Below are 17079 nucleotides of genomic sequence, written 5' to 3' on the forward strand. Positions count from 1 at the left end.
GACATGTAGGCCCATTGGCATGGATTTATATGGTCTGCCAAAGATGAGTTCTCCTTGTGGTAGACAGAAAGCATGACAATTTAATGAAATAAAATGCTTCACTTAACGATAGAACATGACAGTCCACAGATTTTAAAAATAAGATTAACATAAATCCTTTCATATCACCAGGTGAAAACGCACCATAAATACTCACCCAGGGTATAGTCTTTGCTGTGGTTGTGGGCAGGAGATAAATACTCTGTCTCTCCGCCTCTGCTGCTGCTGTTCAGCTCATCCTTGGGTTCTTTCTTTTTACTCAGTTTTCCTGGCAGAGTTTGGTACTTGCTCGGCTCCATTTGTGGACTCTGCCAGTGGAAAAGCATACAATTTAACATTTTTAAACCCTGGTTTGTGATCTTTTAAAATCATTTACTATTATCTAACAACCATATATATACGTATATGTAATTTGTTGCGTCCATTATTCACAAAATGTGTGGCTTTTCTCCTTTTAAAATCAATCCCCATGAACACAATTGCTATTTCAAGTATCTGCAAATCTGATATTCTCGTAAAAAGCATGGTTTGTCCACTGAATTGTGTTTTGAATCCATCTTTCTTAAGGTGAGATGACCTTCCACTCCATTGCATAACAACATGTCCTTTGGAGGTTGAATGTCTGACGATGCAAGAATCTGAGCAGGCATCAAAGTCAGCAGGGGGCTCTGGAGGAACAACTGGAGAAAGGCCAACAGACAGAAACAGCTCGGAGGCAGCGATGATGCCAAGCGCTGCAGACAGCTTCTTCAGGTAGGTCTTGGCCCTTTTGTTTGTGTGTATGTGTTTGTGGAAATGTTTTTCATGCATAGGAATCATTTGCTTCTTTCACTGAAATAAAAAAAAAAATAAAATAAAATCTGGCTGCAGTTCATTAGAGATCAAAAGGCCAAAGTGCAGCTGAAGTGTCATATCACAATGTTTTGGTGCGAGTTAAGTTTAGAAATGGGGACACACTTGGTGTATACAGGCAATTATTCTCTGCTACTATTAGTTGAAAATCAATTGTAGCCATATATTTATGTATAAATAAAAAGAACAGATTTTATTTCTAAAAGGTGGTATTGCACTGAGCTTAGTTCATACAATTATGTGCAACGGTTTTGTGGCATCCCTTATTTCTTTACATCCCATAAAAAAGCAGCGAAAGCCAAAAGAAAACCTCTATAAACCGTGAAGAATTATTTAGCTTTTCACGAATCGGTGAACTATGAAGCGTGTAGTGCGAGGAGACATGTCGACATGCAGCGGATCAGTACCTCTGCCCCTACGCCTGATTCAGTTTCAGCTGGCTGGATCTCTCCAGCCTGAAAGTAACAGAAAGAGAGGAGGAACGAAAACATGCAAACACACAGAATTAGCAGGTTAGCAATTCCAGGGATTAAAAGAGTGTGGATCAAGTTAGGACCTCTTTACAAAAGATTAAGACTTTCACAGTAAAGAAGAAAAATCAGCATGGATGTGGATGACCTTTATAGATACATAGACTGTCTTTCTAGGCTGCAGTAGTCAGTCAAACTATTTTGGGAAAGCACGAAACTCCACAGGGAGGTCCGGTGGTCCCCTATCGGGATGGCAGCACATTGGCGTTTTGTTGCAGCCTGGTGGGTTTATAGTGGCAGCTTATGTAGGACATGTGACCTCTTCAAAACAGCATGCATTGTTCATCAAGGAATGTGAAGCAGGACTGGGCTTTATCTAAAACTCCTACTTCATTATAGAAACGCTGCGATGGCAGTAGTCTATGTAAGTTGTTAAAAATCTTTCCACCATTGCTGCCAAATGCATTAAATCCAGCAGCTGCTCTTACTGTAGACAGAAGAAACTCAACAACAATTTACACTTTCAGCTTCTTGCTTATACACAGAGCAACATGCTCAGAAAATGCTGCTGATAAGCTGGTGAAAATGCTGGTGGTCTTCCACTAAAGTTTGAAAAAAAAGGTTGGCGGTTTCTGCATTATTAGTTTCAACATCTCGGCAGAAGAACAAACTATCAGCTTCAACCTTACTGTTTGTGTCTGCTGAAAAACTGATGGTGGAGGCACTGAAACCTCCATGTAAACAGGTATGTAGTAAGGAAACAGAGTGATATAAAAAAGCATTGTGGTAGATTGAAAACATTTGGGAAATCCCATCCATCAGTTGCCAAGATCACTATAAAGGGGCATCATTTTTATATACATAAATGCAGAGAGGACATTTTGTAAAACGTTCACCATCCAACTACATTTGGAGTCCTTGGATAATGGTCTTAATCCAGTGTAAAGGGGTCCTTAGAAAGAGCTGAAGTCGTGTACTTCTAGGTGACATATTAAGAAAGAGTGATAGAAGCGAATATGGAGAGCTGCATTTGGTTAATAGATTAGTTGCAGAGTTTTAAAAACTGATTAGTATCAGATAAGAGACCTTTTGAAAAGATCCACTTTGCAACTCTTCAAGACTGCTGGAGAGTAATCTGCGTCGATGCCTAGAAAATAAATCAGGATGTGTTTTTGGAAAGCTTTCAAACTGTTGCAAGACAAAGTGACAAACTGCAGCAGAGCTTACAATGATCCATTTAAGAAACTTGCATCACCAGTTGTCACCAACGAAGTGTCTATGGAGTGCTGGAAACTGAAAGACATGGCAAATGGAGTTAGTCACAGTAATAAAAATCTAGTTGGGAGTGTTTCCTCTGAACATATAAAGCATTTGTACCTTGACTCAAGTCCTCTCTGAAAGGGAGATGAATACAGCATGAGTGGAGAAGACCCTCTTGATGACATCTGTGCAAAAATAATAAAACATTCATGGCTTAAGACATCAAACTTCAAACCCACTATGCAGACTTTCTTCATATTTTCCAGGTTATGATCTTACCTCTGATCTGACGATATCAGAATGGGCTTTGTGTGTTATGGCTTTTAAATTCAAGCTGCCACTCAGCTCCTCTTCACTACTTCCTGTTGGTTAACATCAGGAGTTATTAATGTTTATAACCCCCCAAAAAAAACCTACACAAACATGACTTACCATGTGTAAGTGACATAATTTCCCTCATTTTTCTGTATTGACCAAGCAGGATAGTCAGCTCCTCTATACGACGATCCTGTTTTCACCAAATTCAAACAACATGGAGTTTGTTTGATTTTTTTAATCAAAGAAATCCAACCATGATAGCATTAACAGTAGAAACATTTTATTCACCTTTTCATCATTTGAGGCCAACAAAGACTCCATCCCCACCTTCAGCCTCTGGTATTCTTGGTCTAACAGAGTGAAAAGGAGACACTTTCAATTGGATCTTGGACAGCTCTCATGTACGTTTGTTCACGCTGTCTGATGGGTGCCTGGAGCCGAGCTGGAGACAGATGTGACAGCCATGCTAACGCGAATGAACAAGCAAAGCAAATGCATGGTGACAGCACAAGTGGCCACACACCATCACCTGGAACAAACACTGCAGTTTGACGACTGAGTAAAGACGAATGAGGTCAACACAAAAACCAGCCTGTGTTCACTGTCCAAAAGCATCCTTTAAAATACTAACGCATATCTGAGAAGGTCAACTAAACACTTTGGTTTGGTCCTTTAACTACCACTAATTTAGAGCTTAGTTACACAAAATATCTAATAAATATCTATAGTTCCTCAACTGTGCTACACTGAAAGGGGTTTTAATTATTGGGTGTTTGTATTATTTTTGTTGGAACGACTGCTTCATTGCATTCCTGCTAATTCAAACTAAATCTGACATAAATGTCACATTTTGAAATAAGCTGGTAACTAGAATGGGACAATATTTCATATATATATATATATACACATATATCTCTATATATATATATATATATATATATATATATATATATAAATTTAATTTCTATATAAATTAAACCTTATGTGCTGATTTAAAAGGATGCAGGAAGTTTTTGTGCTTTTTAAATGCTTTGACACACAATAATTCTGGTCTGGTCTCAAATCAAACTCGATCTGATTTATCGACCTCTCCAGAGGCCAGATTGATAAATGACCAATTACTTCCATTTTTTTTTTCTAATTTGCTGAAATGTAAATCTTAATTGCAGAACGTTTGGTTGGAAACCAGATCCACGAGAACATCAAGCTCACCATGCCTTACATTTGCTAATCAGCTGCTTGATATACACCTCCTCTACAGCAGAGGGCAGCAGAGAGTCAAGAACAGGTAAAGTACTTATCAGAGGAGAAAGGGACACGTTGGTTATGTGTTAAGAGTAATCAGAATTGACAGTCTTGCATTTTGCTGGCTGCCTCTCACTTCGGCGCTGACTGATGTGAGTCTGTGAGAGTGAGTCAGGTTGTCAGTCAGGTTGTCAGCCGTGCGTACCTCTCTCTGCGTTGTTGTTGGCGGTGCCGCCTCTGGCCAGCAGCTGGGTCTGTAAGCACTCGATCTCTGTGTCTTTAGAGACCAAAAGCTGCTGCAGCTCTGAGATTTCTGCCTGTGAACAGAAGCAATGTAGATAACTGTGAGCTGGCTTGCAGTTCTGGGTCTCTAAATATCAAAAGGGGTTTGAGGTGACCAGTGCAGATACCTCAGTGAGTCAAGGAACTCTCCCATAAATTTTGCTAAAGCCATGTGAGGTATTTTACTGATCAGCATCCTATAAACTGTATTTTCAAATAGAGTTTGAAAAAAAATGTAAGAGTCCTTCTGTGGCAGTGAAACTGGTAGCATTGCCATGTAACATTAATAACCATCTGACAGATGTCATGTCTCCAAGTCAAGTATGACCATTGGGTGCCGATGCTCCCTCCCTAAAACCTCGGGGCCCAGGAGGTCTGATTTCCATGATAATTTTAAATGGAGTGGATGTGTGAACAATGTATATATTTTTAGGTCTAGCCACCGATTATTAAGGTACAGTGACTCATCCATTCAAATAAATTAATGTTTTTTCATCTAAAAACCATTCAGTTCAAGCTCTGGCTTCACAATTAGGCTAAAAGGTGAACATCATACTGAATCGCAAATCTTTTGCACACAAATATAAATATATGTTTGCATTGAATTGCAAACGTGGTACAATGAATCACAAAATTGTAATGTAGCAGTAGTAGAGCCTTAGCTAAAGGTTATCTTTAGCCCCATCTGGCTACTTCTTAGAAAACCTACTGTACATGGCCTGAAATAGTGTGGAAGTGGGACCAAAAGCAATGAATTTAAACTTCTTGGTTCCACTGGGAGATGACCCCAATGGTAAGTCTACCAGCTAAATAAATAATTTCTCAACAAAATTAATTTCTTGCATCTTTGGAGCTAAACAAAATGAGAATCTAGATGTTATTTACATAAAACAAGTGCACTCCTGAGGTAGTTAATCAGCGATGACAAATAGTTTAACAGGAAGTGGTCATTGTTGAGCTGCAGAAAACAGGAGTCAAAAACCAGTTTGATGCACAGACGTTTGTGGTTATTCTAGCCTGTTATGAATGTTAGCTAAATGCCTCTTAAAGCTGCTTTTCAAAAGAAGCATTGATGCTACGGTAGAAGTCGAGAATGAAGGCGGAGGCAGCCAAAACCACGGAATAATTCAGAGGATCAAGATTGATTTGGAATCAAGGCCGCTTCTTTTCTAGAAGTAAAGCCTCCAGGCAGACACAGCCCATGCATTCACAGTAGCATTATATGGACACAATCAATGCAAACTTGCATATAAAAAAAGTGAGGACAGGAAAATTCACCTTCAGTAGTTTGCTTCTGGACATAACAGCACATAGACACGCTAACATAAACTTTAATAAAACCAAAAGTAAATGCATAAGAGGATTGAAAAACATTAAGTCACCAAAAGGCAGGGGAACAACTGAGTTCATCAGCGAAAAGAAAGGCTGTAAACCCAAAATAGCACAAATAGGACGACGCATGGCCGAGAGGAACACTGAGAGCAAAGAGGGGCCGCATTGTTGGGGGCGATCTCAAAAAGAAGAGGCAGGCGGCGCATTGAGATTAAAAAGAGAACAAAAAACTCATAAAAGTGATGGAAGCGAAGAGCAGAAGGAAGAGGAGGCACCTGTGCGCTGCGCCAGCGCTCCTCCCAGTGCTGCTTCTCCAGCTGTGTGTGCTCCACAGTCAGCTTGAGGCTGGACAGCTGGGTCATGAGCGACTGGTAACACACATGGAGAGAGTAAGAGATGGAGAGCTGGAGAGGGGACGGCAGGAAGAGAGTAATCACGAGTGAGGGAGGGAAAAAAGTGAAGAGAGCAAGCCACAGAGAGGAGTTAATTGAGGAGGAGACAAGAGGATAGAGAGAGTGAAAGAAGGGGAAGGAGAGGAGGAAAGGAGCACTGTGAGCACAGAAAAGCAACAGCAGTTTGACCTTTAGATTAATCGGTAAGAAGCAATGTGTTAGACGTTTAGTTTTTAACTTTGCTGTTATATATAAATAATACATGTAAAAGCACAATCGACCACATATGCTTATACTCTAGTTTATTAGTGAAGACAAGAAACTTCTAGTCTCTGCTGTTTGTGTTTTTGGAAATGTCCTCCTGCAGTTTACTTCAACTTATATCAGCCTACTGTGTGATAAATGATAAAGATCTGATATAATGAAACAATATAAGCCCCACAGCTGATTTCCCTTCTGAATCGTACTGGCACTAACACAAAGAGAACATCTGTTTCTTGTTCTGCACATGTCTGTGGTAAAACACACCACATGTGACATGTGCATCCACGTGTGAGCAGAGCGAATCAACTCTGTGTACCTTGGTGGCCCTGAGTTTCCTCTCATACTGGTTCTTTTCTCCCTCCAGCTCCTGCACTTTGCTTGTCAGCTGCTTGACTTCTTGAAGCAAATCCTGCAGACAAACCAAACATATTACTATTTTTAGAAGGTCAAAAGATAGATTTATCAACTTGTCCCCCCCAAGCCCCGAAGGTTTCAGAGTGGGCTGTATGCATGCTAACATATGAATGGGACTGGAGTCATCAGGCTCATGTGCAGTTATAAAAAGGGTTCCAGGGCTGTACAGTGCTCTGGTTAATATGGGGAAACATGATCCTCCTGAAACAGACACCACAACGTGCAGTTATCAGCAGCCAGGGAAAGAATAAACCCAAAAAAACACGACCGGAAGGCGTCCAGGTAGCACATCTGCCCGCTGACCGTTACCACTGTATGAGGGAAACCTTGTACTGCCATAATTATCATTACATGACCCATCCACCTGGTCAGAGTAGGAGGAAGCGGACATAAACTTTGTTAGTAACCAGAGCAGTAATCATCATGCAAACAATCAAACCACATCCGATCCAACGGAAATATAACACTGACCCAAAAACACTGATTTGAAGAGATTTATGAAAGAAAACTCATTTTAGGTGAAAATGTCTTCCAAATGTTTCAGTTATTTAAGGAGCAAAAGCAGAGGGAGATTGCTGAGGCTCTACCATCAGTCAGAGGTGCAGTAATCTTTGCGTTTACTGGACAAAATGTGTAAAATGAGATAAAGATGTATAGAAAACATATTTTCTCATCAAACAATATGAACAGGCCCACTTTCAGTTTTCAGTCTGAATCCACCATTTTTATTTCTAATTTCTTGGCAATTAGGAAAAAATCTAAGATGCCAGCCTCTCTAACAATATCCCCAGGGCCTTCAGAAGAGAACCAGACCCACAGCAACATTTATTTCTTTTACACATCTTGAACAGTGCCACCCACTGCCATTTGCGGTGGCATGCACTACAAATGCCTCAAATTTTGAAGCACTTATTGGGCTGCAGCTCCTCAAATAAATGGAAGCATTTGGAAAACTAATTGAAAGTTTAGATTTCTGCCAAAACCACTGCAGAACGTTACCCCAACATCCTGAGGGCCACATACAGATGCTCCACTCCAAACACACAACAAGAGAGGTTGTTAGTTTGATTCTGTGGAAATTTCCAAATACCAGCAGAGGTTTGTGGACTAGTTAAGAAGGGAGAGGAGAAGAGAAGGAAATATGGTGGAAGTATTGTAAGAGGAGTTCTTCCATCATCAGTTTCCATACATGCACAGTCTGTCTTTCTCCACTGTGTTTCAGAGAAGCAGAGCTCAGGTTTGACCCAGCATTAGGATCGGCGCTCTGAACTGGGTGGCCACTTGGGTCCCCCTGTTGGGCTTCCTTCTCCTCAAGTGCCCGCTTCTCCTGGATGCGAGTGCTGATCTCCTCCTGAAACTTGCACATCTGCTCCTGGAGCTCACTGATGAGATTTACCACACACTGGCAGGGATGGAGGATAAATGAGAAGAGGCAGACGATGTCAAATGGAGAGATGTAAGGAGAGGGAAAGAGAAATACACTGACGTTAGATGCAACAATAGGAAGAAAAAAAGAGAGAAGATGATCATTGGATGACTTGTTTCTTAATTTAGTCTGCAGATGGATTATGTCTTCTAATGTCTCGAACTCCCCTGGCTGTGGATTGAAATGCAATTTGAAGAACAGCAAGCATAATAAACAGAAAAAAGCCACACAAAACTTTTATTTGACTGGGGAACAATTACAATGTTGTTACAATTACAACAACATTGTAATTGTAACAATGTTGTTGTAACAATGAATAAGTCAGCCTTGGGTTAATCAGAGGCTAGGCATCTTTCCTCTCCATCTCACATTGCTGAAATACTGTGACACATAGATACATGTTCAAATATGTAAACTGGACATGCGTCAGGCTTTGTGCTCCACTTCCCCACAGGTACCATGTGACGACTGACAGGAAAGGAGAGGGATGAGCTGATAGATTTCTCTGGGGTTAGTGGTAGAAGCAGAGGGTCCAGGTAAGTGTGGAGAGTCGAGGAAAAAAACATCTCATGGTTTAAAAGGCAGATGCGCACACTTGATAATTCACTGTTAGGTGGGCTGTACTGTGCTAATTCACAGTCCTACTGTGCAAAAGTTATGACCTTCTTAATTTATCTTCTCTAAAAGAAAGGAATAAGATCAGCACAATGCAAAACAAAATCATTTCAGGGCTAAAACAATTTGATGTGATGAATAAAAAGCAAACAAACTGATACATAAAAAGTCAGTAATGACCTGACTTAAAGATGCATTTTTCTTCTGCTGATCATCCGCTGTATGCAAAGCCTTAAGCTGTAAGGTGGGAATGACTTTTTTCTTTTTCTGTCTCAGTATACTTTGATTTTTTATTTATTTAATAAATTCAATGTAATTGTAACATGCAGCTCGTATAGTGCCAAAATACCAAAATGAAAATTGATTATTGGCTTAGTTAGACAAAAAAAAAAAAAAAAAAAAAAAAAAGATAAGTAAATTGTATCTTTTTATTTTTAATGTAACTTGACAATAAGTAAACATAACTGGGTTTCTTAGCTGTATGAGTGGAAAATCAATTTCCATGTTTTGATTTTTTTAACAGTCATTTAACCCAGTGGTTGGATTTTTGTTTGTGGTTTGCTAAGTTGTTCTACATCACTTTTTGTAGGGAAAATTAGCAATGAAAGTTTACGGCAGTGCGTGCGAGTAGCGTAAACTCAGGGTACATTTGTCATATTAGAGTTAAGCTTGTTAGCCAGAAAGGTTCTAAAACCCATTAATCTTTTGACTGAAGGATATTTTTTCCAACTTAAAAGTCAAAGGTAAAAAATACAAATATAAATATTTTTATTGAAAATTATTATAGGACTAAAAAAGAAAAAAAGCAGCATCAAAGACAAACATTGGAAAAACCTTTACAAATTCTGTCTATGACTGAAAACCACTTTAAAATATTACAAGCAAGACAGGTTGTGTGGAAGCAAAATCAAAGTTATATTTTAATCAATTTCCAGCTATTTTTAGTCTAAGCAGAATGATAGTTATCTCCAGGATGAGCCTTTTTTTGTCTCCATCTTCCAAAGTTCAGATCCACAAGAATGAGAAAGACTAGATGAGAAGATAGAAAGGGGGAGCGATAAAAACAGGAGCAGTGAGGAAAACAAAAACACACATATCCCTTGTTTTATACAAAATAACTTGATAAATGCTTGCCCAGGAAAACAGCCTCATCTCACAGTCGTGAAATATTTCAGAAGCCTGTCGCATAACCTGAAAAATGCACCATCAAACTAAACGCGTCATTCCCAGGTGGCTGCAAGTTTTTTTTTCGGCGTCGTGCTGGTGGAGTTTCCTGAGGTGAAAGTGTTTTACCCCCAGGAATGCTCAGAATGGATGCCTGTCATTCCTCCTGACAGCTCACTGGAGCCTTGCAGCTGTTACAAAGCGCGCACAAAAACACACGTCGTTACTTTTACCGTTCCAGCTCCCATCGCTCCAACTAAAGCTAAAGATCACAGCTTTGTAGAAGAATAGTTGGCTCTGAGAGCCTTGGGACCTTTCTCCACACAGTTCAATAAACAAAATATTTTAAAGGATACATTCTTCAGAGGGGCTTTGTGAAGTTGATACCAGCTGTCAGTGTCTGACACCCTGCAGAGGTTAGTCTACATTGTTGTCTTAACTGTGTTTGGACACATCACAGTGTGTCCAAACCTGTTCTGTTTACAAGTGTTGCAAGTTTTGTGAAAAAGCAACAAAACAACCACCCACAGGTGAGGTCCAAGTATCTAAGTTGCCTCTTTAATAGGCCAGTTTCTTTATGTATTAATGGTGAGAATCAAAATGGATCATTTAAAATGTTTTTGTTTTACTTAGTGTGGGCGAGCTATTGACTGCTTGGAGCCTCTACACTAAATCCTACTTCAATCAACCAGAAGCATCTAACAGGCAAAAGAAATACATGAGAATTAGGAATCCCAACCATGTTCATTCTTAGTAACTTACACATGCAAAACAGAGGTGAAGGGGCAATGTGTGACTGATTGGTAACCTCACTCAAACACTCATTTCTCTTTGACAAACTCAAAGGTAAACAGTTGACTAATAATGGCACTCAAACTCTTGCATATGACAAAATCTATTTTTTGTCAACCAGTAGAATATAGTGTGAAAATTAGCTCTAGAGAGCTACCAGAATAGAACGATTGACGAGGAGATGGAGCTGCACATATGACGTTTAGAAAGAAATTGAGCTCAGCTCAGCTTTTCATCTACTTTTCTGAGAGAAACCAACATTATAAATGTCTCTGGTAGAGTCTGGTCACACCATGGATCACTTATAGAATCAAACAGATGACGGTTTTAGGCAACAGGATTTGTATTGCAAATATCTTTCCTGGTAACGATGCACGGCTTATAAGACAGGTTTGTTTTAACAGCACATCCTTTCCATTCAGATTTTTTTCTGTTTTCAATCATCATGTTACCTCCCACTTGCTGCTTCCTCCTCCCTGTCTGCTACTGCTGATGCTTATCACTTTCCATCCATATATTACTGGCCTCTGCACGTCTAGAATGCCGCATCAAGTTTATTCAGTGGAAACACAGCCCTTCTTAATGCCAAACAACAAGAGCTTTCTGAGGCTCTGCTGTGCCAGTGGGGAGCAGCTTAGTGTCAAAAGAAACAAATTGCACACAAAGAAAATAACTATCACAAAAGAAGACAGCTAAACAGATAAGGCTGGAACACATGCATTTGAGCGTTATTATTTGAGACCCATGAAGGTCTTAATGAGATTGTTTCAACCTTCAGTGGAGCAGAAACTTCCTGCTAAGCTGAATAGAAACTCTGATTCAGAGACACACAACACGCAACCTTTCACTTTCTATAAATTACATCACCTCAACAGGTTTTCATGCAACTGCTGCATCTCTTAGAATACGATACAGTTTTAAATTATACGTTACATTTTCCTGTATTGAATCTCATGGAACCATAAATAGTGATGGCATGTGGTGTCCTGGGTTATTTTTCAGCTCAACTTTGGAATGACGTTAAATCTTTCATTGCAAATTATATAACGGAGCGCTGTCCATTAGAAATAAACAGAGGAAATTTAATTTCTTTTGCAGGGAGCTTTTTAATCACATTGCAATCTTGTGATATTTTGAAGGCCTGAAGGTGAAGTACGCGTTCTTTCTTTAAAAGATTTTGCAATGAGACTATTTTTGTACTTTGAACTTAATAGCTGTTGTGGAAACCACCTGATGTGTTCTGGCTTGTTTGAGAGTTTCAGTGCTTAGATGCGTCTCTCACCAAGGATACCACTGTTAACTGTGCCAGTGACTTTTTGTGGTCTTGGAATATTTTTGTTGCATTCATATTGCATAAGTAATAGTTTCAAAACAAAAGAGCAGGTCTTTCATCACCTGATTACTATTGCACTTACTTTTGGCACAGACCTGTGGAAAAAAAAAAACTTTATGGATGTGTGCTTTGTTGACTCGTTTTAGAGGGACATTCCAACCAATAAGACAACAGGAAAACTTTTGCAATCAACAGTATCTTCCAGATTTAATTACTGCTACTGGTGTATTGCACAAAGTGAATGGTAAAGTGATGACCGAGACCTACATTGAAAGTCTGTAACTTCACCTCAAATCAAGAGTTGGTTAAACAAGGTTGTGAGTTCTAACCAAACACTCATCAAAAGGCTCTTGGGGTAGAGAAAGAATGACACTTGATGAAACCTCATCAACAATTTATGGACTACTTCAATTAACTGAGTTTGTGCCAAGAAATCCAACCGATTTAAATTAACTTGCACATTTTTAATATGAAAGAGTGGTCAATTGTCCAGAAGCTTGCTGTTTGGCTGAAAATGGCCATCATTCAAATGAAACTCGCTAAAAGAAAAACAAACAACCTTTTAACCAAATACTAAAGCTAATGTATATGTATATTTATGATGCTACGGCACAGTTTGTTCACTTAGAGTCAGATTAAACACAAATTCAAATTTGTCCACCCAATTCAATTTTTTAAATGTTTTTTTAGAAAACTACTGAACAAAAACGACACTCTAGGAAATTTACAATTAAGGAAATTGTTCACAGAACGAAAATGGCATTTTTGCTGTCTTTGAGTGAAGTTGGTTGACATCCCATACCTCAGCTTTGCTGTTCTTTGCATTTGCAGCATCCTGAGGGTTTGTGCTCGTTCGTGTTTCCTCCATGGTGACCAGCTTCAGCTTCAGGTAGGACACTTCATCCATTAGATCCAGCTTCTGTGTCTCCAGAGAAGTCCTGCTCCTCAGCTCCTGAAAAACAAACAAACAATGAATGTACTCTGTAGATCCGATTCCACACATGGAAGAAGAAAAAAAACACTTATGTTGCTTTTGAAAAACCCAGGAGCAGAAAATGTTTTACATGTGTCGTTCATGCAAGGATTCCACTCAGCACAATCTTCTTCCCACACTATGAGAAGTCTGGCTGGGGGATAAAGACCCCACAAAGCTAAATATACATGCTCTCACGCACACACAGGCTTGCTGCAAACTATTAATAACGCTGTCCTTCATTGGTAGAGAGGAAAAGAAAGCATGTCTGGAAAAGACGCAGATAAGAGATGTAGTCTCCCATGAGCATGATAAAGTTTTAGTTTTTATGACTCGTATGTAAGCTTTCAATTCCTCATTCAAACTACTTCCAATTCCTCTTATGCGTCTACAAAAATCAAACGTTAGCTGTAAATGTCATCATCTTGACCAAAATACTTTTGAGAGAAATTGAAAAGGAAATTAACTAGTGATTTTTTTTTTCCATCTCAGTATTAATCCAAGAATATGATCGTCCTTTTTTTCTGAAGTTGTCATCCGGGGTGTCTTGTCGAGTGACTTGCTTACATTTTGAAATGTTCATTTATTTATCTCGCACACAATTTTCTATTCATTTAACAAAGCGTTAAGGGAACCATTTACAGAATGATCAGCACACGATGTAGGTTTAACTTCTTACCCAAAGACACTTGAACATGATGGAAATCAAACCTTTTTAACAATATAAACTTCTCATTCATGGTAATACTAAGATACATAAATGGTCAATTGATTTTTGTCAGCAGGATTTCAGGTCAAACTAGAGTCTAATTCAAAGTGAGACATTTAACTAACCAAGAACAGAGGCAGATTTTTCCCCTCTCATAACAACATTACAAATTCAACATTTAGATGGGCAACTGAGATTCACTTTTTTTGGGAAAGCAAAACACTAACGGGTATGTGTATCAAAGGTCTTTTTTATAGAAAGACAGAATGGAGCTCAGAGTAGGGGAACAAGGCGCACTCCTCCAAATCGTGCCTGAGTTTGCTGTGCTGGTTGCTTGGAGACCGAATGAAGTAACGAGGTTTTCGTGCTGCAGTTAGAATACAGGCGGGCACACACAAGCCTGGGATTACATTCCTCAACGAGAAACAGGAAAAGCGAGGAAAGAAGTCACAGCTAGAAGAAGTAATGGGCTTCATGGTGACATCGTCAGCACTGGGAAACTTTAGATCCTTTTAGCTGCTACACCAGAGTTTGTGTTAAGGTGTAAGAAGCTTTTAGGACCCATTCAACTGGATAAAAATATCAGTGGCGTTAAGAAATCAAATGCTTTGTAATTGGAAATATAACTGAACAATTTCTCCACATAATCATATGGCGATATCACTTTAATCAATTATTTACCCGTCTCTCTATTCGTTTTCGTGCTTAATGTACAAAAGTGACATTAAAAAGCATAAAAGTCAACACTATGACCACAGATGAATACAGTTCCACTCAAAGTGGACATAGTAAACAAGTTGTGTCAACACCAGAGCCACACAGTCAGACAGTTAAAAGCCCATAATCACTACAGCTCAGAAAATCTGCTTAGTTATGGCAGCTGACTGTCAGTTTGCAATCTCACACCAGCGTCATATTACAGAGGGATAAGCTGCAATATTTAGAGGTAATTTATCAGACGTCTGTGGTGGTCTGCCACAGCTCAGCTGCTTGACATTTGCTTTTGCTAAATTGTAAGAAGAAATGCGTGCCAAATTATCCTGTCCTTAATATGCCTTGCTCCTATCCTAAAAAAGCTTTGATCATCTCCTAACTCGGGTAAAATAAATAACACAGAGAACTGTCTAAATCTGGACTCCAAAGAGGTTATTTCTATAGTAACTCAACTGGTTTAAATCAAGAGAAACTTCAAGTAGAGTCTACTTTAAAATTATTAAGGAAAAATATATATTGTAGATCTTTACAATAGCTTTGTTTTATTTTTTAAACCTTTCAGTTGAACCAATTCATCTTGAGGGTTTTTCAAACTCCAAAACAAAAACTGCTTTAAATTTAAAATGCATTAATTGAATTTATTTCAAATTAGGATTTAGTGAATGGTTAAGGTCAGTAAGATGTACCTGATGAACTGTTGGGACTTTAATGATGACCCTGTTTGGAGACATATCATTTATCTGATTCATCTGGGTGTGTGCAGGTCTTGCTTCCTGTCCGAATCACTTCATTACAATACTGCTAAAGAATGTACAAAGGACTCAGAACAGCAGATTCAATTGGGAAATGTCATATGACAAAGTGTGGGAGGATGACATCCGTGCTGACTGCAAGACCATTTCATGTTACTTTAGTTATTTTTATGTATACAAACCTGAAATAGCTAAAGAAAAGACTGGACATGGAGTTGTATGGACTCTGTAAATGTTTTTATTAACATTCTGGAACATATTATGATTCCATAGTTTAATATGTTGGCACAAGCTAAACCTTCTGCTTTTAATCACCTAAACACCGTCATTTGTTGGTTTGCAATTTAACACAAAAACTGATGTCAACAGATTTAGGGCTCTAATAATGGGACATTTGCCAGTTTAACTATCTAGTCACTATCTAAACTAGCTAATAAACACTATTTACACGAGTGAATACTGCAGCAATAAATCTTTACTGACACAAATACACCTGATGAAAAATTGCATAATTTTTTAGGTCAAATAAAAAAAAAACACTCTTAAATTTAGAGAATAAATACAAATCGAAAACTTAGTAAAAACATTACATTTTTCAGTATCATTCATTATAGTATTCAAGAGAAATCTTTTTGAAGGTCAAAGCTTTACAAAAGTTCCTGGTTAGAAATCAGCTACAAAACTATGATTGGTGCATTTTTATGTAGAAAATTGAGTTTCAAACTAGTTCACACAAATGCAAGCACACAAATAGTGATCTACAAGAGGAAACTGAGGTCTGAAGATAATACAGAATAATTAGTCAAAGTGGTTGGCAAAGGTAAAGGGAGCAGCTCTCATTCTCCGTTTTTCAGCAACTGTCTTTATGTATCAGATTTAAGAATCATATTTTATTACCAACTACATTGCTGAACAAATTAAGGAAATAAAGTTTTCAGGAACTATAGGTCAAATTCAGTGTTTAAAGGTACTGGCTTCTCTGTACAAGCAGTGTTTACTCATCAGTGATGGAAATATTTGGATTTATCAGCAGTACATCGCAGCCTAGCATAATCCTTGTTGCACAGACGACTTATTTTAGCTTGCACGCTGGCAGAAGCAGTCCAGCAGAGCGAGCAGACATGTCATCACATTTTAAATTCTTCAAATCTGACTTCTACATATACACAAAGAGGATTTAAGAACCAGGAGAAGACGAAACAAAATACCACACGAGACAAAGACCACCGTTATCAATCCCCACACCTAAATCTTTCTTTACCAAACATCTTGTATCACTTGGTGTGTTTGATCAGCGGTCAAAATAAGTACAGCAGCTGTATATCAGTGCTGCTAGAGCTTCAAATCATGACTGACTGCAGAAAAGATTTACTGCTGCAGCAATGTTAGTAATTGGCTGTCAATTTGAGATACTGTATTTTGCATTTCTATATAAATCTAGAAAATATTAATTAAAGCTAGCAGGACGATAGAAAGACGCATAACACCCCTGATAAGGCTATTTATGTCGGAGCTGGAGCCTTTTCACACTCAATGTGGGCAACAAGGGGGACAAAGAGCCCATTGAGAAGTTTAAACAGAAGGCTGATTCTGTGGCAGTCAGGATTGGGGTCCTTTTGTGTCCAGGCTGGCAGAACTCATGAGTTTGCTTCACTGCTGACGTCAAGAAAAACAACTGGAAACAATCCTGGCTTGATCCATTGTCAAACTGGCTCAGAGGTGGTTTTAGTCAC

General features: G+C 38.8%; 1 protein-coding gene across 14 annotated transcripts in view; it reads right to left on the minus strand.

Moving 5' to 3' along the window:
- Positions 1-17079, minus strand: part of ppfibp2b (PPFIA binding protein 2b) — a 58497-nt gene that overhangs the window by 10884 nt on the left and 30534 nt on the right. For 4 of the 14 annotated variants that reach the window (XM_055032307.1, XM_055032340.1, XM_055032374.1 and 1 more), the window contains 14 exons: positions 13001-13150; positions 8058-8270; positions 6771-6863; positions 6074-6202; positions 4390-4501; positions 4162-4194; positions 3228-3289; positions 3054-3129; positions 2901-2983; positions 2739-2806; positions 2589-2654; positions 2448-2508; positions 1299-1346; positions 197-347 (listed from right to left, as the gene is read on the minus strand). In XM_055032307.1, coding sequence (XP_054888282.1) covers positions 197-347; positions 1299-1346; positions 2448-2508; positions 2589-2654; positions 2739-2806; positions 2901-2983; positions 3054-3129; positions 3228-3289; positions 4162-4194; positions 4390-4501; positions 6074-6202; positions 6771-6863; positions 8058-8270; positions 13001-13150 — 1345 coding nt within the window. Of the gene's footprint in view, positions 1-196; positions 348-1298; positions 1347-2447; positions 2509-2588; positions 2655-2738; positions 2807-2900; positions 2984-3053; positions 3130-3227; positions 3290-4161; positions 4195-4389; positions 4502-6073; positions 6203-6770; positions 6864-8057; positions 8271-13000; positions 13151-13262; positions 13306-17079 lie in introns of those variants that run through there. The other 10 variants (XM_055032415.1, XM_055032324.1, XM_055032316.1 and 7 more) reach the window with 10 other exon arrangements.

The sequence above is a fragment of the Poeciliopsis prolifica genome, unplaced genomic scaffold (genome assembly GCF_027474105.1).
Source record: "Poeciliopsis prolifica strain line A6 unplaced genomic scaffold, Auburn_PproV2 SCAFFOLD001, whole genome shotgun sequence".
Lineage (NCBI taxonomy): Eukaryota > Metazoa > Chordata > Actinopteri > Cyprinodontiformes > Poeciliidae > Poeciliopsis > Poeciliopsis prolifica.